The sequence below is a fragment of the Humulus lupulus genome, chromosome 3, assembly GCF_963169125.1.
Source record: "Humulus lupulus chromosome 3, drHumLupu1.1, whole genome shotgun sequence".
Classification (NCBI taxonomy): Eukaryota; Viridiplantae; Streptophyta; class Magnoliopsida; order Rosales; family Cannabaceae; genus Humulus; species Humulus lupulus.
The window spans coordinates 93,782,092-93,808,125 of record NC_084795.1 but is presented as its reverse complement, the minus strand read 5'-3'; the positions used below and the strand labels follow the sequence as shown (position 1 = coordinate 93,808,125).

The window sequence follows — 26,034 nt, the reverse complement described above, 5'->3', positions numbered from 1 at the left end:
AAGTATGAGCAAGCACAAAGCAAGTCATTCCTAGGAACGTCCACACAACACAAAGCACACAACAAGGCAAGTGGCACACAATGGCCCAACGAAGGTAACAAACAAGTAACACATAAGCAACAAGGAAGCACACAGGGGCAAGTATGGATAAATGTTATTTCATTAATATATAGCCTTGATAGGGCAAGGGAGTACACAGCTTTGGCCCCTATCTGCTGATGGCCATGGTGCTTCCCTAAGTCACCAGGTCACCTCCCCCTAAGGAGCCTTCTAGGGAAATAAAGTCTTCCCAGGAACATATATGATTTTTGTCTGGGAGACATATGCAATATTACAAAACTGCCACTACCCTATCCCATGAGGTTGCTTGGTGCAAGACTTGACTAAATGATCAAGCACCAAGGCATGCTCATTACAAAATGGCCCCATGTGGGTGTGCCAAAGGGGCAGCACGCCACACGTAGGATCCTTTCTTCCCTCCAAGATGAAGAAGAAGAAGAAGGTTGCTCGAAAGCCTGCATCAAGAACAAGGTCTGAGGAGGCCACTAGATCTACGCCATTAACGGAATCATCGTTGAAGGTTCAAAATAATCTTCAGGCAGAGGATGTCTTGCCTTCACTCTTGACGGAAAGTATGCAGAGGTTGAATTCTTTGGGTCCGGCTAGTGATGGTGAATCGACTTACCAGGTGGAGGAAGATAAGGTAAGGAATACAAATCCGATTGAGGAGAATGAGAACTTCCAATCTTCTGCTCAAGCTCATTGGGCGAATCTCAGAGGTAAATTGCTTATCAATGAGTCGACTAAACTGCATTATGAGGAGCCATTGCTGAAAAATGGGAAGCAAGTAGCCCAAATTGATTTGGACGAGGTTGTTAAACAAGCTCAGAATTGGAGTTCAGCTATGATATGTATGGTTTTGGGAGCCAATCCCCCTTTTGTTGTGTTTGAAGGGTTTGTGAAAAGAATTTGGGGTCACCTGGGTATTTAATGGGTAGTGAGGATGCATATGGGTCTCACCATTGTCAAGTTTAATGATGAGGCTACTAGAGATTTTGTATTGCAGAATGGCATTGGGCAGTTTGATCGGAAACTAGTCATAGTGAGACCATGGACTCAAGATCTAGACACTATCAGGTTAGTTCGCTCTGTTCCTCTGTGGATTCGGCTTCCAAATTTAGGTCTGCAATATTGGGGGAAAAAATGTCTCAGTGCCTTGGTCAGTACAATTGGGAAACCTATTATGGTGGATAAGTTCACAAATGATAGGTCTATGATCAGATTTGCAAGAGTACTTGTTGAAATGGAGATTACTGATGATCCTCCGTTTATCATTCATTTTGTCAATGAGTTAGGTCAAATTCAGGAACAATTTGTGGAATATGAATGGCTCCCTATAAAATGCTAGAACTGTAAGGGATTTGGGCATAATTCAGCTGAGTGCAAGAAATCTGATACTAAGGTTTGGGTTGCCAAGGATAAGACAGATAAGGCATTTACTAGGTCTGCTTCTGGTGATGTTGAAGCCGAGAATAATACAGAAGAAAAATATGCTGTTAATGAGGCTCCTAAGGTTGAGATATCTCAGCAGGTTGCAACTGGGTTAGGAAGTGATGAGACTACTGAAACTCAGAGTAGTTTACAGGTCCAGCAGGTGACACGAAATCAAGCCAATAAAGAAAACTGGGAGGTCCCTAAGAAGGTTGGGAATTCTAAGAGCAGAGGCAAGTCTGTGAACTCTCATGTAGGCAGCAAACAGAATGTGTTCAAGGTGCTTCAAGAACAGGAAACGGGGGAAAAATCTGAGTTTTTACTTGGCTCAAAAGCTGATGGATTGCTCAAATGTACTTAGTTGGAATGTAAGGGGGTTGAATAAGAGAGACAAACAACATGTTATTCTAAGTCTCTTAATGATAAATAAAGTAGGTATTGGTGCTTTGTTAGAGAATAAATTGAAGATGGATAAGACTAATGATATGATGTCCAAAGTGTTTTTTGGCTGGGATCACTATAATAGTTCAGTTGTTGAGGGCAGGATATTGGTTATATGGAGGAAAATTTTTGTTAAGGTTCAGGTGTTAATGGAACACAAGCAATTCCTTCACTGTTTGGTTACTTTTTCTAGCTTACAGCTGGAAATAGTTATCTCTTTTGTTTATGGATTTAACAGTATGATTGAGAGGTTGGAAATGTGGAGGGGTTTATCTTCGATTCAGGTTTTGAATAAGCCTTGGCTGGTGGTGGGAGATTTTAATGCAATGTTTAACTATGATGACAGATCTGGAGGTAAGATGGTTAATGCCAATGAGATTCTGGACTCTACAGCTTGGCTAGCTTTTTCATAGCTAGCTACTATCAAATGTATAGGATCTAAGTTTACCTGGTCTAATAAACAGGAGGGAGGTGATAGAGTGTATTAAAAAATTGATCATGGGTTTATCAATGAAGAGTGGATTGACTCTATTCCGAAATCTATTGCAGAGATTTAGTGGGATGTACATTCCGATCATTGTTTCCTGCTTATTAAGACTCTCAAGGTGGGACATCTAGGAGTAAAACCTTTTAGATTCTTTAATTGCTGGATTACTCACAACAATTTTAAAGAAACTGTTCTATAAAATTTGTTCAAGCCTATGACAACTAAGGGTTTATTGGGAGTGACTAAGAAATTGCTAAGGCTTAAACATGTATTGAAAGTGTTTAATAGGAAGGAAATAGGGGATATTGAGCAGGGCTATCATCATGCTAAGGGTGTTTATCAGTTAGCTTTAACTAAAGCTCAAGAACATCCTTCGGATGCTTCTGCTCAGGAGGCTGAAAGGAATGCTGCGGTTTACTATAATGAGCATTATACTCGGTACAGGAGCTACTTAATTCAGTGCAACAAGGTTACTTGGATTCAGAAGGGTGATGAAAATAACTCCTATTTTCATGCGTGTATCAAAAAGAGAAGAGAGGAGAATTGAATAGTGTCTTTTCTGAATGACCAAGGGGAAGTTATTACTGATTATAATGCAGTAGTGAGACACTTTCTAGATCATTTCATAAATTATATGGGAAGTTATAGTTCAGGTTCTGGGTTGATTAACACTGAATGCATAGAATTGGGACCTTGCTTAGACATTGATATGCAGCTGAGATTAATCAGGAAGTTTACTAAAGCTGATGTAAAAAAAGCTTTGTTCAGTATTCCGGGAACAAAAAGTCCAGGCTTAGATGGATACAATTTAGAATTTTACAAAGCTATGTGGAAGCATATTGGTGATGACATTTCAATGGCTGTGTTGGAATTTTTCACTTTAGGGAGGATCTCGGCCGAGCTTAACAAAACAGTTTTGGCTTTAATTCCAAAAATTGACTCCCCTAGCAGGGCAATAGATTATAGACCTATAGCTTGCTGCAATACTCTGTATAAGTGCATTTCTAAAATGCTTTGCAGTAGGCTTTCGGAAGTTTTACCCTCTATTATTAGTCCTAATCAAGGAGCTTTTATTAGAGGGATATCTCTTGCTCATAATATCCTTATTTTCCAGGATTTGATTAAGAATTACAATAGAAGGAATGCTTCCCCGAGATGTACTTTGAAGATTGATCTTAGTAAGGCCTAAGATACTGTTGACTGGGATTTTTTAGAGAGATTATTAATCAGCTTGAGGTTTCCTACAAGATTCATTCATTGGGTGATGGTTTGTCTCAGAGGTACGTCCTATACTGTTATGATAAATGGTAGATTGCAGGGGGGGTTTCAAGGAGTTAAGGGGCTTCGACAAGGAGACCCTATCTCTCCTTTACTTTTTGTCTTAGTTGTGGAATATCTTTCTCGGATGCTTCAGCTTGGTGCTTTGCAACATGATTTTCGGTTTCACCCAATGTGTAAAAGTCTCAAAATCATCAACTTATGTTTTGCTGATGATTTAGTGATTTTTTGCAAAGCAAACCGAAGTTCAGTTCAGATTATTCAGCAGGTTTTTGAAGAATTTTGCCACAATTCTGGAATGAAGGCTAATTTAAGCAAGTCTCAAGTTTTCTTTAGTGGTATTTCAGCTCAAGAAAAACGCCAGTTACAGCAACTGTTACAGTTAGAAGAGGGCACCTTCCCCCTTAAGTATCTTGGAGTCCCTATGAGACCTACAAAATGGAAAGAGGCTGACTATGGAGAAATTCTTAAAATAATAAAGCTTAGACTTCACACTTGGTCTAGTAGACATTTATCTTATGTGGGGAGGGTTCAGCTTATTTCTCTGTTCTTTTGGGGCTGAGAAATTACTGGATGAATATTTTTTTATTACCTCAAAGTATAATCAAAGAAGTTGAAAAGCTTTGCATGTGGTTTCTTTGGGGTAATAATGGCACAAGGAGCAATTTTCATCTTACATCCTGGTCTACGGTTTGTTTGCCTAAAGCTTTTGGTGGATTGGGTTTTGGTGAAGGTTCTAAGTGGAGCAAGGCAATGCTTGGTAAGTACGTATCGGCTATCAGCCATCAGCAGGAAGCTTTATGGGTGAAATGGGTTCATGCAGTGTATTTAAAGGGGCAAAACTTTTGGCAATACCAACTTAAGGCTGATACCAGTTGGTATTGGCACAAAATCTGTCAATTGCGTAAGTTGTTTTCTCAAGAGGAGATCGAAAAAGCTGGAAGTCATGGAAGGTTTAAAATTAGGCAGCTGTATACTGGTCTTATTCATCATATCCCTGTCAATTACAAGCAGTTTGTTTGGAACAGAGTGAGTGTTCCCAAGCATAGGTTCATCACTTGGCTAGCGGTCATTTCTAAGTTGTTAACAAGGGACCATTTACAACGAGTGGTTCAGCTTCTTGATTCAACTCTGTGTCCGAACTGTGATCAAGATGAGGAGAGCCATTATCATCTGTTTTTTGGCTGTTGTTTCTCTCAGCAGGTTGTCCATCAGGTTCATGATTGGTTCGGCTGTACATGGCCTCTAATATTCTCGGACTGGTACAGGTGGATAGAAGGCATGAGGAAGGGGGTTAGAGCCTCTATAGTGGTGGCTGTGTTCTCAGCTACGGTCTATTATTTGTGGCATAATAAAAACATTTGTTATGTCCATAATTACTCTCTTAGTGTTATGGCTGTAGTTGATTTGATTAAAAAAGACATTAAGTGTAGACTTAGTTATTTTTTCTCTTCAGATGATGTAAAGCCATGAGCTTTTGTTTTTGAGGTTGAGGTTTAGGTCTTGTTCCTGTGGTTTGTTTGTCCGTTGGATTGTTTGGTTGTTTTGTGCTGTGATCAATAAAATCTCTTTTCTTGATCAAAAAAAAAAAGATAAGCATATTTACCTTTTTTTCATTTACCAACCAATTTTGAGTGCATATCAATGCTTCTAATGTAGAAGGATGAAGTCTCGCTCAGTGTGAACCCACATGTCTACCGCCAGTATTGAATGTAGATTCTGAAGCAACAGTGCTAATAGGAACAACAAATATATCTTTGGCAATCATATTCAACACAGGATATTTGAGTCCTGTTACTTTACAATAATTGCATATATCAAAGAACTCATCAGTCCTAGGTATCAAGATCTCTTCCAAATAGAGTTCTAACTCTGACTTCACATTCTCTACACCATATGCAACTCTAACATATGTGTAAAAGTTAGATAGATCATCCATTTGTGTTTGAGAAGATGCTGATACACTATCCATTTGCTGACTTCTTTCTCTGAGATTAGGAAACTTAGAACTTTACTCTTCTAATAGCTCATAACAAAGCTTGCGGACCTTCTCAATTTCAATCTCATATTGATCATTTCCATAAATGGTAGGAAAATAATATTCGATCAACATAAACTTATATGTTGGATCCAAAACAACCGCCACAGTCATAAGCCCATGAATCTCTTCCCAATACTTTTGAAACTTAGACAACATTTGAGTTGCCATGTCCCTAATAAAGGGCTCATCTACTGTCATCCATGCTTTAATTCTCATTTTAATTTGACACATCTTTGGGAAAAAAAGATTAGCTGTAGGATACTTGGTTCCAGAAAACAATTCTGTCACCTCATGAAACACTTTGAGCTTGTCACACAATTTTTGAGCTCTAATCCAATCATCTTCTGATGGTGCATATCTAACATACCTTGAATCACGTAGCTTTAATCGTTCAAATACTCTATTGTACAATAAAGCTATGTTGATGTTGAATTCCACCTTGTTTGACAATCAAATGATAACTTTTTAGTACATGTCACTTCAAGAGAATGAGCAGTGTCCTCAAATTTCTCATACCTCTTTGGTGTGCTCGACCAATAAGCAACACTGTCTCGAATCTTGTCAATGCTATCACTAATAACAGACAAGCCATCCTTGACAATAAGATTCAAAATATGCGCACACCAACGCATGTGAAGTAGCTTTCCTTTTAAAATGAAGCAGTTAGAATTAAATTTTTCCTTCAAAAGTGGAATCATTGCACCGTTAGTTGTACAATTATCCACAGTCACTGTACTAATCTTGACTTCAATATTCCATTCAGATAGACACGAACTCAATGTATCAGTAAGTGTTACAGCATCATGTGGGAATGGTACATACTTAAAACTTATAATCCTACTATGCAACTTCCAAGAGTCATCGATGAAATGAGTTGTCACAGTCATATATCCCCTCTTTTGATGATTGGCAGTCCACATATCAGTTGTTATAGCTATTCGACTTCTATTTTTCTCCAAAATTTGGCTACATTTTTCCTTCTCAACCTTGTACATGTTCAAAATATCAGACCCAATTGTATTCCTTGACACCATTTTAAACATAGGGCAAAGAGTATTTGAATAATCTATATAACCACTATGCTCAACCATCGATAAAGGGTATTCATGTAGAATGATCATTTGAGCTAACTTTTTTCTCCCGAGTTCAAGATCAAAATTGTAAGTTGTGACTGAAGGACTTGCATTAGGATTAGGATTTGTGGCAAGTTGTTCCTTTATTAATGGGCATCTTTTCACATGATCAAGTAAATGTTTAGTCCCATTACTACTCTCTCCCCCTAATTTCCTCCCACAATGGTTACAAATTGCCTTCATTTTACCATCAATATTTTGCAATGTAAAATGATCCCATGCAGGAGATGTTCTCTTTCTTTTAGTACTTCTACTCTCATTTTCATCTCTTGTATTTCCTAGAGATTGTGCCTCTTGTGTATGAGTTGAATTAACATAATCAACATCATCGACAAAATTAGATTCAGTAACATCTTGGGTAGACATGTTTAGAGTTTGATCTAACCTACATTATATCCACATAATATCTAGATCAACGTCAAAATAATTGTGCAAGAAAAACTTTTAAAAAATGATAACTAATTCTATAGAAAATCGAGCAACATTTCCAATATTTTATTAACCTAACAAACTGTCAATATCAATTAAAACAATCAAACCACACATAAGTTTTTGTCCTTATGTCACCGCAGCACACAAAAATCTCAGAACCTACTTCACTATGGATGAATATATAAGATATTCAAACTCTTCTAAATTTTGTACAATATCAACAATAAAAAATTAAAACTATAAAAAAAATACCTCCAAGACAATTGCCAACTAGTTCTCCAATGCTTATTTTTTTGTCTGGTAAGAAAACAATAAATACAAGTCTACAAACCAAATAGGGTCCCTCTCTTTCAATTACAATATAAATAAATATATATATTGATAAACTTTGATAATCAATACATATAAAAAGTGATCTTAAAAGACAATATAAGTTATTATACCATTATAAGAAAGTGTCATTCTAAAATCTCTTCTAGAAAAATGATACTAACAAATTGTTTGTTCATGTGTCATTTAAAATCATCATTATAATTGCAGAAAGATGTGTATAATATGCTCATAGGCATTCCATCAAACACTTGGTATTCTTATTGAATTATTGAAAAGAAAGATAAATAGAGAAGCATTAAAATGCCTCTACATAAAACAAAGATACATCTCTTCCCAAATATACATCACTAACACACCTCTGTTATCTTTTTCCCAATTTTATTTTCTTGAAACAAAGTCCAAGAGAGATTCTAATATATATATAATATAATATTATAAACACATAGACAGTAACATATATATATAATATAATATTATATACACATACCCACCACCGGAGCAAAGAAGATGGAAAACATTTATTGGAGATGCTGGTTGGATTTGACTTCTAAGGAGCACTGCAGGTAGCAACAGTTTTAGCATAAATTAGGTTTGGGCTTTGGAGAAGAAAGTATCACATCGCATGTGACTTGAAAGAAAAATAGAGTAATCGGGGTGGGTCTACCCCAACCCGGCTGAATTAATATCGGAGCGGGGCGGGTCAAAGCCCATCCCCGAATTCTGCCACATTTTTACCCGGGAAAAGATGCCCCGCTGGGTCGGGGCTCCGACCTGCCCCTCTCAAGGGCCCCATTTTTCCATTCCTACGCACCATGGCCTTGCGCACTCGTGCACCACAACCTCGCGCACCCGCGCACCAGGGCCTCGCGCACCCGCGCACCAGGGCCTCGCACATCCGCGCAACACGGCCTCGGGCACCCACGCATCATGGCCTCGTGCACCCGCGCACCACAGCCTCGCGCACCACGGCCTCGCGCACCCGCGCACCATGCGCACTTGTGCACCACGACCTCGCGAGAACACTTTGCATGTCCCACCTCATACGCCTACAGAGCCACGCCTTGTGCCCAGAATTTGCACTTGGGTTCGAGAGGCCCTTCTCATATCATTTTCTTAGGGCCATCTCATGAAATCCTTGGTTGTCAGGCATCTAGGAATAACATATAAGGATTGCTGCACTTGAAGCCCTTAGGAATAAGGTACCTTGCGGGGGTGAAAACTTATGGCTCAATGAGTTTGTACAAATACGAAATGTACCTATAAACCCAGAGGAGGCGAAGTACATACAGAGGTATGGCCCTAAATTCCCTAGGTGTCTGACCATAAACACCACGCCAGACAAGTAGTGGGCGTACGAACATGGTACTTTATGTGGTCCTTCCCAGCCAACCTTTGACACTCGTACTAAATAATTAGTGGAGGCATATTCAGGTACTAAATTAGAGGCACTCCCACATATTCTGACCATGTACTGAAGCTGACACCACAACCTTTTGTTCCACAACTACCTGTGCCAATACGTCTGATGCCACTTTCTTAACAATGTACTTATGAACAATCTGGTCCCCTAGGACCACATGTATTTGGGGCCATTAGAACCCACTATAAAGGGAACCTCACTTCATCATTGAGGGGGGTTGGAAAAATATTTTAGCTTGGTATCAAGAGAAATACAAGTTCTTTTCCACATTTCCTTCTGCAACTATTTTCTAAGTTCCTTATTGTATTTTTGAAGTTCTTCATTTATAAGCACTATATTTTGATTTTTCTAACTTAACATCGTTGACGAGTTCTCACTGTCAACAAAAAATTAAAGTAAGGAATCATTAATGAATGGTTGCTAGTACGGATTGCTAAGCATACGAGATGCAAGTAATCTAGATTCAGATTACTGATGTGGATAGACATCTTAGTAAAGGTGATGTATATAATAGATATTATATATGACAGGACCAATGAGAATTAATTATCTTTATAATCTTTATAAACATGTCGTTTGACGTAAAGATTTAATTCTTGTCATATTAGATGATCATTTGTAGATCAGTCTAAATCTTGAGTATTCATGAACTCCTCTTTATGTTTATTGGATCTTTTGATTCACTCGTTAAGGTCTCTTAGAATAATGAGGCTAATGACTTTTGTTTTGGAGATTCAATATCATGGATGGCTGGAAACATGACTTACAATATTGGAATCCATGCTTTTCTAACGGATCGAATATTGGTTCTCTTAAGGGTTGATTATGAAACTGAATAGTTATTGAGCTCAAATCTATAATTAGATTATAGATTAATTATTCGCTAGTAAATTAATGGTACTTAAGGATCAAGAGGTAATTAGAAGGGTAAAACAGTAATTTTGACTAGCTCTAATTAACGAACCAATAATGGAGGACAAAACTACATATATTGATTATATCAATGGACTACTAGAGAAAACTCTATAAATATAACTCTATAAATACTTAGAGTGCAATTCCATATTTATAGTGGAGTAATCATGGAATTAATAAATAAGATTATTAGATTAAAGAGTTTAATTAATAATCTGGTTTATTGTTGTTTCGTATTATAGGTCCATGGTCCCTAGATCACCTCTGTCCTACACTGTCAAGGATAAGGATGTCGAAAGAAAGATTTATTAAGAGAAAGGACTAAATTGAAAAAAAAAATTAATTTTTCAAGGCAAGGAAATAATTATTTGGTAATTATGGGTAATTGATTAGTTGTGAGTTAATTAATTAGTTAACTATATATTTTTTATTTTTAAAAAATATATGTTAAAATTAATATTAATTTTGTTTAGATTAATATAAAGAAAGAAAATAATAAATATCTTATTTATAATATAATATTTATTTAATTAATTTAAAACTGATATTTTAAGATAAAGTTAATTTTAAATTAACTGATATTTATGTTGGAATAAATATTTTGTCTTAAAAGTTGATTAAATAAACAAATAAGAAAATTAGTGCAACCCTAATAGTGTTGGGCGACACACACTGTACAGTACAGTGTGTGGCGCCTAGCATCAGGGTTTTTATCCCTAGGATTTGAATTTTGAATTTCAAATAAATTTGTTTAATCAGTTATTTAATTATTCTTTTCAAATATGATTTAAATATATAATTAAATGAAAATATCTAATCCGTTTTAATTTGAATTGTATTTTAATTAAATAAAAATTATTTAATTAGATTAAATATCTTTATAAATCTGATATATGTGATATTCATAAAAAGATGGATAATCAAAATCTCTCTCTAAAGCAATAGTTTTCTCTAAACCTTCTCTCTATCAAAACTCTCTAGATCTCATGTGTTGAGTACATCTAGGGAGTCACATAATCAACCCTTTGAATCCTACGTGCCCACACACGTCCTTGTGTGTTTGAGGATTGGTCTGGAAGATCAGGGTGTGAGATCTCAAGAACATTGGATAGGAAGATCGTTGATTTATACAAAAAGACTCAAGGACACTTGATAGGCTACAAGAGGTAATCCCTGGTCTATTTGTATGTGATTTAATATTTATATATATGATCCTTGCTGGTATTAATATTTATTAAAATGAGTCCATATATTTTGTTGCGTACATTTGATTTGATCATTTAATACCAACACATTGCACTATCTAGCCTTAATTATGTTCTTAGTTTTTCCAGGAATATTCAACAAAGTTCCAATCAAACTATCACATACATTTTTTTTTTCTATGTGCATTGTTGGGGATTTAAGGCCTTATACTTTCTAAATCAACAATGAATAGTGAGAATAAATCCATATTACAAACCCTACATGCTAATCAAGAACCTTATTCAAAGTATAAATGCAAATCTTTATAATCAACGAACCATATTCAAAGTATATATGCAATCCTTGATAATTAAAGATTGAGTGATTAAATGATTATAAAAGGAATATTGTTAATCATCAATACTGACAATAATGATTACAATTAAAGAAGTAAATCATAATAGAATAACACAATTACAAAGTTAGGTTTTAGAGAGATACAACTTTTGAATTGAGCAATTGAATCTTCAAATTTGGGGAACATCTAAAGGCCTATACACAAATCAGTATCGATGTCCAAAATCTATATTCCAAGCCTTCCTTTGGTTGCTTGAAGCTTCTCTAAAATAGAATGAGATTTGGGATTTAACACGCCTTTAAACTCATGCAAGTCAAGCAATGTTTGATGAGTTTCTTGGAGAAAATGATTGATCTTTGAGAGCTAGAAAGAGAGAGAGTTGAAAAGGATTGTTCAAGTCTTTACAAGTATTTATAGTCTAGGCATCATCATTAAGTCTAACCAATAAGATTAGAGCTTTAGAATAAATCAATTGGAGCTTAAATCACATATCCGTACGAACAGGTCAGGCGATGCGTCGCTTGTCTATAGGCGATGCCAGGCAATGCGTCGCCTTCTGGGTTTCTCAAAGTCCTAAGGCTTTAGGCGATGCAACACCAGACGTTCTGGTCAAACCTCTCAAAAGGTGACATTAATCATCTCCAAATGCTCCCAAAATTTTTAGGCATCTTAGATACCTCATTGTATCATTTTAGACCCATAAAAGTCAATTATAGATGCCTACTACAAAATCTCATGTTTTCACTTCAAGTTAAGTGAATTTCGTTAAGGGTTTTGCACCACATTGTGTAAATAACTTAACCATTATATTTAACCAATCTCAACATGCATAACATCTAAGTTATGGCTTATAAGTAAGAATTGCCAATATTCAAACTCAAAAAAAAAATAACATATTTCTTTTTATGACAAATTTTGGGCTCATCCATAACCTTACCCTTCCCACGACACTTCCGCTTTGTAGGTGTACGAACTTTAGGCTTCCCTAACTTGAACATGATCTTAGACACCGCCTCAAGTACTTGGCTCCCATTTAAAGGTTGAGGATCCTCCTCAAACTCTTGTTTACCTTTGAATGTCTTCTTACAAGGAAAAATCTTATGCGTGCTAGGCAAGAACTTCCTATGTCTCATATAACATACTTTTCGGCAGTGTTTTAAGTATTCAGGACATGTTTTTCTTCACAAACAAGACAAGCCTTATATCCTTCCATGCTAAACCTCGATCAATTTCCATAAGCAGGAAAGTCATTGATTGTCCATAACAATATAACTCTAAGATCAAATTCTCCATGCTTGTACGCATCATAATCCTTAACCCATTCATCCCACAAAGTTTTCAAATCATCGATAAGAGGAGACAGATAGACGACAATTTCATTACCAGATAGTTTAGGTCCTGATATCAACAAAGTCAACAAGGTAAACTTTCTCTTCATACACAACATTGGGGGTAGAATGTAAATGAGAAGCATAACAGGCCAACAGCTATCGGAGAACAGTACCTTTTTGAATCCCTCAAGCACAAGTGACAGAAAAAGATAGGATGCTAGGGTGTGAGTTCTTTTTTTACCTCTGCATAAAGTGATTTTCAGTTCTTCCAATATTGGAGCTTTCGGTTCACCGTACCCTCTAGAAACGTGCTCCAAACAATCTAACACAACAACAATTCATTAGCGGTGGTCGGTCCTCTCAGACCTTTCCGTCAATTTCTCCTCTTATTTATCTCATCTCTACACATATCTCTGAAATTCGATCTACAGATTACGTAAAATGATTATGATCAATTGCATCGACATGGATCCTGCAACTCTGATTTTTCATTCCTAAGTAGTTAGCATAACTATAGAAACAGGAGGTCAACCAGAGGAAGGAACGACCAATGCCATAGGTTGCTTAGCTAACAACCCGGAGGCTCCCTTTGGTCCAAACAAATAATCCAGTGAGTCAACATAATCGAGCTAGGCACATGTGATTCTTGGGATCAAAATAAAACAAACATTTTTTTTCAGTTTTCAATAAAAATATGTGTGCACCTTTTGCAAGAGGAGACTAAGTGGTCACTATCACACCACCTTACTTGGTACACAAAAAGCTGCCACTGATTAGAATGACTACAGACTGCAAGTCATCAAAAGGGATCCACTTTTTGGGGAGGAGAGCAGAGGAGGGAAAAAATAAAGAGATTTGCGTACTTCTATCTTGGAGTTAAGTTAGCCATTTTCCTTGGGAATGAAATGTATGTAGTTGCTTGTCCTGGGGGCAGGAAGATTGGAAAAGATAAACTATCTGCCGAAGAATGCCAAACCTAAATGCCATTAGCTAAATGTGTACTTCATGCCAAACAAGCTTTCCTTTAGTGAATGCTTTCTAGCCTAGTTGAAGATTTCTAAGCATTGTGCTTAATTAGTCCAGCTTGTAGCAGATTAACGCAAGTTAGAACTTATGACTTCGCAGATGGAGAGGGATTCAAACCCCTGGTATTCCTATCAATACTTCAGTTTTCAAGATCGACTCTTTCAACCACTTAGACATCCATCATCCCCTTCGCGCTTCGCCCGACCTATGTATCCTCGCACTAGCAGGTAGGGGCTTATCTATGTGATTCACTACGCTTGCTTGTGCCTTTTGATAGGGACTCTATTGCTTGCCGGTTATTGAAACTTTTCTGAGAGTACGAATTGATATGCTCAGCTTGTTTCTATATGATAATATGCACCTTGGTTTCTGCGCTCCCTATGGGTAATATGGAAATATTAAGATAGTGAAGAACAAATGATCCTCCAAACAAAAAGAGTAATTGAGTTCGAATCAAGCGAGTGAGTGAAAGGCGTGGCAAGAGAGCGAGTTCAACTTGCGAACGATGACTATGTTTTTAGAATATAGATACAAAGGTACAAAAAATTGACAGGTTTCAAGTAAGGCGAGTAAGAGAAGGTTAGAGGGAATCGTTGCTTTGACATAAAGACTTGCCTTACAAAAGAATAAAAGTCGAACAACTAAATATACGTGAAATAAGCCATATTCTTCCTTTCCAATGGCCAATTCACCACTTAACTTATTTACTACTTACTTAATACCAGAAAAAACAAGAAAAGTAGCACTAGAAAAGCAGAAAGTATAAGACAGAACTAAATAGGTGTACAGTTCAGAGTAGCGAAGAGGCTTTGATTACGAAGGGAAGGTACAAAGTGAATTTCTCATGGCCCTCCGAATCATTTTTATGCTATACGAGCATAAACAATAACCATTTAGAATACCTACAGGTCGAGGGGGAACTGGTTTGATTCATTTTCCATGTAAGAAAGCATAAAATTCAAGCTAACGCTTCCCTTGTGACCTCTATCCCCCCCCCCCCCCAACCCCCCATAATTTAACTTTCCACAGAAAGCAACTCGCACTCGGTAATAAGACTGGGACATGGATACTTTCCTATCAGCCTACCTATCGGCTTTATTAGCAGTCCTTCTAACTTGGAACTAGAGTCTAGGATCGGAAGAGGCTTTCAATTCTTTCTTCCTTCTCTTTCTAGTGTAGTTACACTTCCCTTGTTTAAGAATTCCTGACCGTGCTTATTTAAGGCCTTAGTGTTGCGCTTCTTCTGTGAGTTAGTAGCAGTTGTTGCTAGTCTTGTTCCTTTTCCCATATTTCAAGCGGTTTGGAAGCTTTGCCTGTAGTATGCTTACTTTAATACCCAAGAAAGGAAATGAATCAGGCTTCAAAATGTAAGGTTCTAGTTAGGTGAGTCAGGCTCTTAATAAGAAATTCAGCAGCCGTTTGCAAGCAGCTTTTTCTACTGCCTGCCTAACCGAATTGAATGTAGACTTATAAAGAACAAAGAAGTTTGGATCCAAAAAAGTATGCTTTGGCAGTTCCTTTGCGGAGCACAACATAATGAAGAGGAATTTTTTTGACGGTGAGAACTTGTCAACTAATTAAAGTCAGAAAATTCAAAGACTTAACGAGGAACTTATGAACTTAGGAAAATTTATGGAAACTTAGAGAAAAATTGCAGAAGAGTAATGGAAGAAAACATGTATATCGCTCTTTGAATAGCCTGGCATTACAAGAATTTTCCAACCCCTTAGTTTGAGGGGTGGAGGTCTATTTATAGCTTGGCTCTAATGGTCTTGAATACAAGGTGGTCCCAAGGGACAAGAAGGTACTTGGGTACACTTTCATGGTAGTGGCACAGGTTGTGGTGGAGTAGCGGATCGTGGTATCGATGCTTGTATGTGGTCAGAGACATGCAGGGCATGCCATCACTCCTCGTACTTCCACTACTTGTCACAAATGTCAGAGTCATGACTCTATCCTTCTTAGAGTTGTACATCCTGTACTCATGGGCACGCCTTGTACCTGATGGTTCTTCTTTTATTTACAAGATATAAACTCTCTCCAAGCTTCATTAAATTTTGCTAAGTAATGAAGAACATTGCGGGTTCTTCATTAATATAGAGCAGATTTCCTGCACATGGCCTCCACGTTGAGGCATTTGTGGGAGATAGGCCTTGCGTAATGAGGCCCCGCTACGTATCATCTCTGTGGCATGGGGTTTGAATAACTGAGCCTTCCTTATGGACGATGTGCACATTTGTGTCAAGGCATGCGCAATTGTGTGGCCGAGTGGGGCGTGAGGCGCTGTTGTGTGGCTCAGGCGGTGTCCACAAGGCCCTAGCATGAGATGCAGGGGCATGTGCACGAGGCCCTGGCATGAGGTACAAGGGTGTGTCCGCGAGGCCCTGGCGCGAGGCACAGGGCGTGTTCAAGAAGCCCTGGCTCGAGACGCAGGGGCGTGTTCGCAAGGCCCTAGCATGAGGCACAGGGGCGTGTCTGCGAGGCCCTAGTGTGATGTGCAGGGGCATGTCCGCGAGACCCTGGTGTAAGGCGCAGGGGCGTGTCCGTGAGGCCCTAGCGCGAGGCACAGGGGCATGTCTGCGAGACCCTAGCGCAAGGTGCAGGGGCGTGTCTGCGAGGCCCTGGCGTGAGGTGCAAGGCCATGTTCGCAATGCCCTTTGCATCCCAAACCTATGTTTTGAGGGTCACGAGACAGGAGCCTCGTTCAAGCTTAATTTTGGTATTCACCCTTGCCCCCAGTCTACTAGAGGGCCTTTAGGTGCTCTGATAGACTTTTTGGTGTGGTGTTAGTGTGTTTCTTTGCCTTGGTAGTGTGAAGTAACACACTTTGGGATGGTGATCCTCATCATTCCTTGAGAGTAAATGTGAACTTATCAGTTGGCTTCGCAGATCCCAATGTGGGTGTTTAACTCCATTCTTGAGCATATGTCAAATATTGAATTCAATGGCTAGGATGAGTATAAGCCTCCTATAAATAGGCCTTCTTCTCAAGGATAATTTCTACACTTTCTCCTCTTAGCTTGGTGATGCCTTTGTCTTCAAAACTTCCAAGAGGCGAAGTGGTTCCATCCTTCACAAGGGCACTTTATCTTTCTTTTCTCTTTTTTTTGTACGTAAATATTTGTATGTGTGCTAGGAGATTAAAATATCTGTGATGGTGTGCGACTTTACCCACTCAAGGTATGCCTTCACCCTTTCTTGTGCTTAATAGGTCTAAATTAGCATTACTTGGGAAGGGTTATCTCGGCTGAAGCTCCTCGTGAGCTGATTTATGTATATGCACCCTTTTGCACATATACCCTCCCTTGCACCCCTAATTGGTTGTTTCGAGCACTTGTGTCTAGAGGTTTTGAGCTTATTCCTTTGTGTTTTGTAGTATACTTTCCACATACACTTGCACCCATATCACAAATGAGACGCGACTTTATGGCATGTGAGGGGTCATCTGGCGTTCCTCCGGGGGTCGAGTTTGTAGACTTGTCCTCAAACTCGGGGTCCCCCAAAAACAGCCCTCGCCTAAACTACGACACCTTGAGAAGGGTTCGTATATGTCACCTTGAATGCATGGCTGAGTTTAGGCATAAAATCTGGGTGGTGGAGAGCGAGATATATTCAGCTTTGAGGGGTGATGGAGTCCCTTTCTCCTTTGATCTTAATGATCACATCGCAAGCCTTAAAGTTAACCTTCTTGACCTACAAATGGAGCTAGAGTTCAAGGAGGAAAACCTCCCTCCTGAACCCCCAGCCCCGTGTTCTCCCTATAATATCCCAGAGGTCACCCCTGGTTCCCCTCAACCCTTGTCCTTAATCCACCCGTGTTTGACGCTTCAACACCCATTGCCTCGGTGGAAAAGTCACACTAGAATAAGAAAATGGAGGGTAAAGTGCTCTGTTTAAACCTCACCTTTTTCCTTTGATTTTGCAGACATGTCAAAGAGAATGAGACGATAGGTCACTCCTGAGAAGCCGAACTCCAGTCCTTTATTGGCATCCACCATCATTTCCCATGTGTTAGAAAATAGGCTGCTAGAGTTGTCCGAGAAGTACCACATTAGCAAGGAGTACAAGTTGTATGTACCCACCAATAAATGTCGGGCTGATAACCCCCCCCCCCCCCAAGGCTATGTCGCTATGAGCGAAAATATTTTGAAGGCGGGTGGGACCATTCCTTTACACCCTTTCTTTTTCATGGTCCTGAATCACTTTGACCTTGCTTCGCTTCAGTTGGCACCCAACAGCTGGTTGACCTTAAGTTTCCTGTATATGGCATTCATGAAGCTTAACGGTCGCGCTCCCACGGCCCAGGAGGTGCATTTTATGTACAATCTCATGCCCACTCCTAAATATAAGGGCTTCTACTTTTTACAGAAAGCCAAATCTCAGGTCTCCTTGATAGAGGGTTCCGTTTCTAACCTGGGTTCATGGAAGCAGGACTTTTTCTTTGTGAAAGGTCTCATTTTCATCCGCAAACATTTCTTCTTATCTCCAAGTAAGTACTTCAAACCTTTCCTTTTATATTGATTTTGCTATTGTGGAACTTATACTCATATTGATAACTGAGTTCATTGTTCAGAGAGCTTCCGTATCCCCAAAAATCCTGAGTTGGAGGCGGCACCAGTAGACGTCTTCCTTGATGCAGACCCTGCAACAAAAATGGTTGCCCATCTTTTTACTATGACCAACCTCAATTACTATGGTCTATTCAAGGTCTCGGAGCCCAACCTACTATGGCACATCTTTGAGTGAAAGAAGAAGGCAACTTCGGCAAAACCTCAATCAGACGAGGGTGATGTTGAATGGGTGCCTGAGGAGATTTCTCTTGAATCTAAGTGTCCATCTCGGCTATCTCCACCCTCAAGGGGACGCCCTTCCTCTACTCCTGTGGACCGTGGCATGACTTCTCATTCTCACAGTCCACATTACGTGCAAGGGAGCTTTGTTCTACCATCCTGCGATGACTTTGACAGTCTCCTTCACACCCTCGCTAGTCAAGGTGTAATGACCCTACTTATTCTAGACTTTGGACCATTAAAACTACTTATACATAGACACTATTCTTAAGAAAAATTATATACGAAATAGTCACAACTTTATTAAAAATTGTAAAACAAAGGTTAAAATACATAAAATTCAGTTAGGATATGGGATCCCATTGTTTTTTTAAAATAAAACATATCTTAAATTGTAAATAAATTCATTACAAGATCAGGTGCGGAAAAATACATATAAATCATAATTGAAATGACTAAAAACAACTTCGTCCTCGAACCGTTCACGCAGTCCACCGAATCCATTCTCCCTCAATACACAATCCCAAGCCACCAAGAATCTTCCCGCCGCCATAACTATTTTCCTGCACATATAAAACAAAGGAAAGAGCCTAATGCCCAGCAAAGAAAATCTACTACAAGCATGAAACATAAACATAAACATAAGATATCAACATATAACATATAACTATAATCATATATCATAATTCTAACCCATGTACATCATAAATATTGGGGTTTGCTAACTAAGCAACTATAAGCCTCAAAATACAATGAGGTTTGCTAGCTGAGCAACTATAAGCCCCAAGAACATAAAAGTGTTGGGGTTTGCTATTTAAGCAACTATAAGCCCCAAAACATACATATATCCTAACATATAAAAACATACTATAGCATAATCATATAAACCTATGTTATCCAAAAATCAGGCACGGGTGACGTGGCAGACGTTTTTAAACACGTGGCTGACACCTGGCAAAGTTTTGTTCGATCATCGACCAGTAAGATTCTCCTGGCGTAACATTTGAAGTTTCCTTACGACCAGCATGGTCGTACACTCCGCATATTTCAAGATGATCTTGGGTAAATCACAATCAATTCCGATATTATCTCCTATGATTCCTGATTATCTGATTAATTAGGAGAGAATATCTGTAACAAATTCATGTAATCCTCCTTGAGCCTATAAATAGGGAAAGATAGCTCAAGGAAGGGACTTTTGGCTTTTGGTTAATTAAAGCTATACACTTACAAGAGAATTAGAGCTATTGTATTACGATTGTATTGTTTATCTCTCTCAGGCTTGTGAAACCCAGAGAATCCTAGTTCTTTGATCACTCCTTTGAGAACTCATATCAATAATAGCTTCAGTGGACGTAGGTCATTACCAGTTCTTGGGGCCGAACCACTATAATTTACTGTGTTCTTTACTATTTTTGTCATTATATCCATTCCAACACATCTTTCCACATCAAGCGTTTTGACTCCATGTTAGTTTACCAAAATGGGGGTCAACATTCTGGTGCTTTCATTGAGAGCCTGATACAAGATTGTTGAAGCATTAATGGAAAAAATAACAAAGAAGATTGGGTAGGCAGCTGGCACTGCACCATCTCAACCGCCTCCTCCCCCAAACATGGCTGAAAATGAGCCACACTTAGAATTTTATGAGGAGGAATTGGATTCCGAGATGCTGAGAAATACCCTGGGGGTATTGCAAGATGAATTGGCCAATCTGAGGGCCAGTCAGGAAAGTGTTGCGGAGATTATGGCGCGACAGCAGCAAGAGATAGAGCGACAACGCCAGGAGCTAAGTGAAAGACAGGCGGAGATGGATCGTCGTCAGAGGGAGGCCGTGGCAACCCTTGAAGCAGCCCTGCAGTTGGCTAGGAATCAGGCTACACCTGCCTCACAGCCTGATCAGCCCCCAAATGGGCCACCCCAAAGGGGTCCCAATCCTAGCCCTCCGATCCAACCGCCGAGCCCTCAAAGGCCTGAGCAGCCACCAATGCCTCAGGATGATGTCCCACCAAGGGATCCTGAGATGCAACCTCTGTCCCAGGCTGGTCGTGGCAATCCCCTACAGCCAAGGCAGAATAGGGCCGGGCAGCAGCCCCGCAGTCCTAGACACCATAGGGGTGAAGAGCCAAACCCACCGGGCAAGGGGCAGCGTCCTTCTGGCAACAGAAGGAACTCAGAGATAAGCTCTGCGGTGCGGGGCCCCCCACGGCATGATAATGCACGAGGACCTACCGACCAACGCAGGCCACCCTCTAACGCTCGGGAAGTTCCAACCCGAGGAGGCAACCGAGGGGACAGTCGGTCCTACCATAGCCAATTAAGGTTCAGAGATGGCCATGGTTACAATGAGGCCGACTCAGGCAGAGGAAATGCTGGTCGGAGAAACGAAGAGAGAGGTGAGGACAGAAGCCATCCACCTAGGGAAGACCAACAAGAGAGACGCAATGCTGGGGGGCAGCCCCGACAAAATAACGTCTTTAACCGGCTCGGAGCAAGTGAACAACGGCGAAGAGACGAAGACTTAAGGGATGTACTCAATGACCGTCGGGAATGGCACGATGAGTACATTCCCCCAGTAGCAGAGGCCCCAACAATTCCTTACACTGTGCCAACCCAAATAGATGCTCTGAACTAGGCAGTACAACAGCTGGTCGGGGGAAGAACGTCTCATATCAAGTATGATAGGAGAAGAGGCACTCCTTTCATTCAAAGGATAGTTGTGGCAGAAATTCCTAGCAAGTTTAAGATGCCCACGCTTCCGAACTTTGATGGGTATGGTGACCTGGTATCTCATGTCAACAAGTTTGAGAAACAGATGGACATTCAGAAAGTGTCTGAAGACGCTCGGTGCAGAATCTTTCCTGCAACACTTTCTGATGTTCCTCCTGCAAGTATCGTTTCTTGGGAGATGTTCGTAAAGGAATTTTACGGACAATTCTTTGCGGGTCGTGTGCACCCAACTGAGGCGAATCAGCTGGTGGAGATACGCCAGTAAGAAGGAGAGCCACTGAAGGATTACGTCCAGCGCTTTATGTGAGCAACAGTTGGAGCTAAAACAGTGGGAGATGAGGGCAAGATGATGGCCCTAACTGCAGGAGTTAGGCGTCGTACGCCTTTGTGGAGTAGCCTCAGAAAGCATGGAGTTAAGACTACTCAAGAATTCTTGGATCGAGCTGATCGGTACATCAAGCTCGAGGATGCCATCGCCAACGAGGGAAAGCCCCCAGGCAAAGATAAGGGGACTGCAGAACCCGCCAAAGCCGCCAACGGTTCAAAACCCAACGGCAATGGTAAAGGCAACAGGAACGGCAATGGCAACGGCAAGAATGGGGGGAAGAGACCCCATAATGAACCTTCCACCTCCGAGAACAAGCGCGCTAAGGGAAACCGTTACGAACCACGGTTCACTAACTCCACTGCCCTTATCGAGTCTTGAGGAGAGGTGTATCAGGCCACGAGTTCCAATGTGCCTTACGAAAGACCCACTCCCATTCAAAAGGATATTTCTAAAAGAGATACTACCAAGTTCTGTTGTTATCATAACGACTACGGACACGATAAAAATGAATGCAACCAGTTAAAAGATGAAATCGAGTTCCTTATCAAACAAGGACACTTGAGGAGATACGTACGGGCCTCGGGAACTTCCCAGGAAGAGGCTCCAGGTGGCAACGAGCAGGCACCTGCACGCCAATGCTCGCCACCTTTGCAGCCTGATCCCGTAGCTAGCACTTTACTCACCATCTGTGGAGGCCCGCACCTTGCAGGAAATAGCGGAAAGGCAAGGGAACGATATGCTCGAACCCTACGCCACGACCAGGACATCGAGACGATGACTGTGGAAGACCGGGCATCAAAGAAGGCTCAGTCAGAGGACAGTGAAATAACCTTCTCTAATAGCGACGCCCAGCATGTCCGGTTCCCATATTCCGATCCGCTGGTCGTGGATGTTCAAATTGCCAACATGATGGTGAAGAGAGTGCTAGTCGATACTGGAAGTTCAGTAAACATCCTGTACAACTCTTCGCTGAAACGCATGAAGTTGTCCGTCAAGGACTTGGAGCCCTGCAACCAAACAATTTACGGCTTCTCTAGTGAAGGACTCACCCCAACAGGGTCAATCAGACTACTGGTAATAGCAGGTACAGCGCCTGCTACCAGGACATTACGCGCTACATTCATAGTAGTCGATTGTCCTTCGGCGTACAATGTTGTAATCGGAAGGCCCATACTGGTAGACCTTCGGGCCGTCACCTCAGTATGGCACCTGGCCATGAAATTCCCGACTGATGCATGAGTAGGACGTTTGTTGGGAAATCAAAGGGAAGCAAGGGAGTGCTACAATGCCTCGATCACGAAGGCAAAGAAGGGAACGTCGAAGATCACTCCCCCAGAGAGGTTGCAGATGGCCATTGATACACAAGTCCAATCTGGTGATGGAGTCACCAAATAGGGTGTTGCCCAAAGTGAGGATAGAGATTTAGATCCTTGCTTTGGGGAATTTGAGGAAGATGTTGGACCCGTCGAGGACCTTGAAGAGGTCCAACTTGACGAAAAGTTCCGACCAGAGTTGTAAAGGCCAGTAAAAATTTAGAAGCAACAACGAAGCATGCACTGGTGGAATTTTTTAGAAAGAACCAGGAAGTTTTTGCCTGGTTACATAAAGACATGGCTGGGATAGATCCTGCAGTCATTAGCCATGTCTTGAACGTTGACAAAAGCTTTCCACCCATGCAACATAAAAGAAGGTTGCTCGATAAGGACAGATCGAAAGCCTTAAAAGAAGAAGTTGAAAGACTGAAGGAGAATGGGTTCATCAGGGTGGCGTTTTATCCATCATGGGTCTCTAATCTAGTACTGGTTCCTAAGCCTAATGGCAAATGGCGAACCTGTGTGGATTTCACAGACCTTAATAAAGCCTGCCCAAAAGATTGCTTCCCACTCCCAAGGATCGACCAGCTGGTCGATGCAACTGTAGGACATGAGATCCTCTCTTTCATGGATGCATACTCAGGATACAATCAGATCAGTATGCATCCCCCTGACGAGGATCACACTAGCTTCATGACTGATACAAGGTTATACTGTTATAAAGTAATGCCCTTCAGACTGAAAAACGCTGGTGCGACTTACCAGTGATTGCTTAACCACATGTTTAAGGAGTTGATCAGAGTAAACATGGAGGTGTACGTGGACGACATGCTGGTAAAGTCAAAGAAGGCGGAAGGACATGTGAAGGATTTACAGGAGTGTTTTAATGTTTTGAACAAATATCAGATGAAGTTAAATCCTCTCAAGTGTTCCTTCGGAGTAGGATCAGGGAAATTTTTGGGGTTCATTGTCAATTCAAGAGGAATCGAGGCCAACCCCGAAAAGATCAAAGCCCTGATCGACATGAAATCACCAGTGAAAATCAAGGATGTGCAAAGTTTAACTGGAAGGATTGCCGCACTCAGTAGATTTATTTCAAAGTCGACAGATAAATGCGTCCCTTTCTTTAATCTACTTAGAGGCAACAAGAAGTTCGAGTGGACTGGAGACTGCGAACAGGCTTTCCAAGCCTTAAAAGCCCACATGGCACAGCCTCCTGTTTTATCAAAGCCTATAGATGGAGAAACTTTTTTCATTTACCTAGCGATCACCGAATATGCTACTAGTGCGGTGCTAGTACGAGAAGAAGAAGGCGTACAGAAGGCAGTTTATTATGTTAGCAAGAGGTTAATCGGGGCCGAATTAAGGTATCCTCCCATCGAAAGATTAGCCTATTGTTTAATTTTGGCCTCAAGGAAGTTACGTCCTTACTTCCAAGCCCATCCCATCATAGTCTTAACTGACCAGCCCCTTCGGCAAGTTCTACAAAAATCAGAGGCGGCAGGACGTTTGTTAAAATGGGCAATTGATCTCGGGCAATTCGATATCACATATTCACCGCGAGCAGCAGTAAAAGGACAAGTCTTGGCTGATCTTATCACCGAATTCACTGAACTCCCAGACAACGAGCAGTGTGAAAAACCTAGTGCGCCTGAGCCCCAAGTTGAAGCTCCTTCGTGGAAGTTATTCATGGATGGATCATCCAACGAATCTCACGCAGGAGCAGGAGTGATATTGATAACGCCATAAGGGCATCGGTTTCACTGCGCTATTAGGTTTAATTTCACCGCTTCAAACAATGAAGCTGAGTATGAAGCACTCCTCATTGGGCTAAGGTTGGCCAAAGACATGAGTATAAAAGTGATGGATATTTACAGTGATTCGCAGCTGGTAGTAAATCAGGTCTTAGGGGAGTATCAAGCACGAGACTTGAAAATGGTGGCCTACCTGAACAAAACCAAAGATCTGTTGGCGCAATTCGAGAAATATATCATCCAGCAAATACCTCAAGATCAGAATTCAAACGCAGATGCCTTAGCCAAACTCGCTAGTGCGAAAGATGCTGACATTTTAAATATAGTGCCAGTGGAGCGGCTATGCGAGCCGAGCATACGAGCAGATGAAGCCAGTATGGAGATTCAGATAGAAGATACATGGATGGCACCATACTTGGAGTATCTCACGAATGGTGTACTACCAGCAGATAGAAACAAAGCCAGGACTCTTTAGAGACGGGCTGCTAGGTACATATTGGTCGATGGTATTCTATACCAAAGAGGGTACTCCATGCCATTGCTCAGATGCATTACACCATAAAAGGCTAAAGAGCTGATGAGGGAAGTACATGAAGGCTTCTATGGAGGTCACGCTGGGGGGCAGAGCTTATCAAAGAAGATTCGGAGGCAGGGTTATTTCTGGTCGAATATGAACGAAGACTCAATGGAGTTTGTGCGAAAATGTGATAAGTGTTAGAGGTTTTCCAAGATCCCACACACAGCTCCCAACGAGGTAAAGCAGATGCAAAGTCCATGGCCCTTCGCAGTATGGGGTATCGATTTAATTGGATCCTTGCCAATGGGAAAAGGTGGAGTAAAATACGCAGTTGTAGCAGTCGACTACTTCACCAAATGGGCCGAGGCTGAGCCACTCGCTACCATAACGACAAAGAAAGTTCTTGACTTTGTCATCAAGAACATTGTTTGTCGATTTGGATTGCCTTGAAATATTGTCTCAGACAACAGCACCCAGTTTGACAATGACCTATTCACAGACTTCTGCGAAAGGCATGTAATCGTCAAGAGCTTTTCTTCAGTCGCGCATCCACAAGAAAATGGGCAGGTCGAAGCAGTAAATAAGACATTGAAGGATAACCTAAAGAAAATACTCAAGGAAGCTAAAGGAGCATGGCCAAAACAGCTGCCTGAAGTACTCTGGTCGTATAGAACTTCTCATCGAACAGCAACAGGTCATACCCCATTTTCCTTAGCATACAGGTATGAGGC

General features: G+C 40.7%; 2 protein-coding genes across 2 annotated transcripts; both read left to right on the top strand.

Annotated features, from left to right (window-relative positions):
- The first annotated feature begins 1,009 nt into the window (after positions 1-1,009).
- On the top strand, positions 1,010-2,345 carry LOC133824691 (uncharacterized). Its single transcript, XM_062257654.1, has 3 exons — positions 1,010-1,355; positions 1,437-1,844; positions 1,927-2,345. The coding sequence occupies exons 1-3, from the start codon at positions 1,010-1,012 to the stop codon at positions 2,343-2,345; spliced, it is 1,173 nt and encodes a 390-aa protein (XP_062113638.1).
- Positions 2,346-3,716: 1,371 nt separating this feature from the next.
- LOC133824690 (uncharacterized) lies at positions 3,717-5,108 on the top strand. Its single transcript, XM_062257652.1, has 4 exons — positions 3,717-4,195; positions 4,297-4,726; positions 4,901-4,990; positions 5,100-5,108. The coding sequence occupies exons 1-4, from the start codon at positions 3,717-3,719 to the stop codon at positions 5,106-5,108; spliced, it is 1,008 nt and encodes a 335-aa protein (XP_062113636.1).
- Positions 5,109-26,034: the final 20,926 nt, after the last annotated feature.

Bases quoted from the DNA above. Each gene is read 5' to 3' on its own strand.
- LOC133824690 (XM_062257652.1), top strand. From the start codon at position 3,717: ATGATAAATGGTAGATTGCAGGGGGGGTTTCAAGGAGTTAAGGGGCTT. The intron at 4,196-4,296 runs GTCTAGTAGACA...ATTACCTCAAAG, and splicing joins AAGCTTAGACTTCACACTTG to TATAATCAAAGAAGTTGAAA. The intron at 4,727-4,900 runs GTGAGTGTTCCC...TTCTCTCAGCAG, and splicing joins AGCAGTTTGTTTGGAACAGA to GTTGTCCATCAGGTTCATGA.
- LOC133824691 (XM_062257654.1), top strand. From the start codon at position 1,010: ATGGGTCTCACCATTGTCAAGTTTAATGATGAGGCTACTAGAGATTTT. The intron at 1,356-1,436 runs GTCAAATTCAGG...GGCATAATTCAG, and splicing joins TCATTTTGTCAATGAGTTAG to CTGAGTGCAAGAAATCTGAT. The intron at 1,845-1,926 runs GTACTTAGTTGG...TAAATAAAGTAG, and splicing joins AGCTGATGGATTGCTCAAAT to GTATTGGTGCTTTGTTAGAG.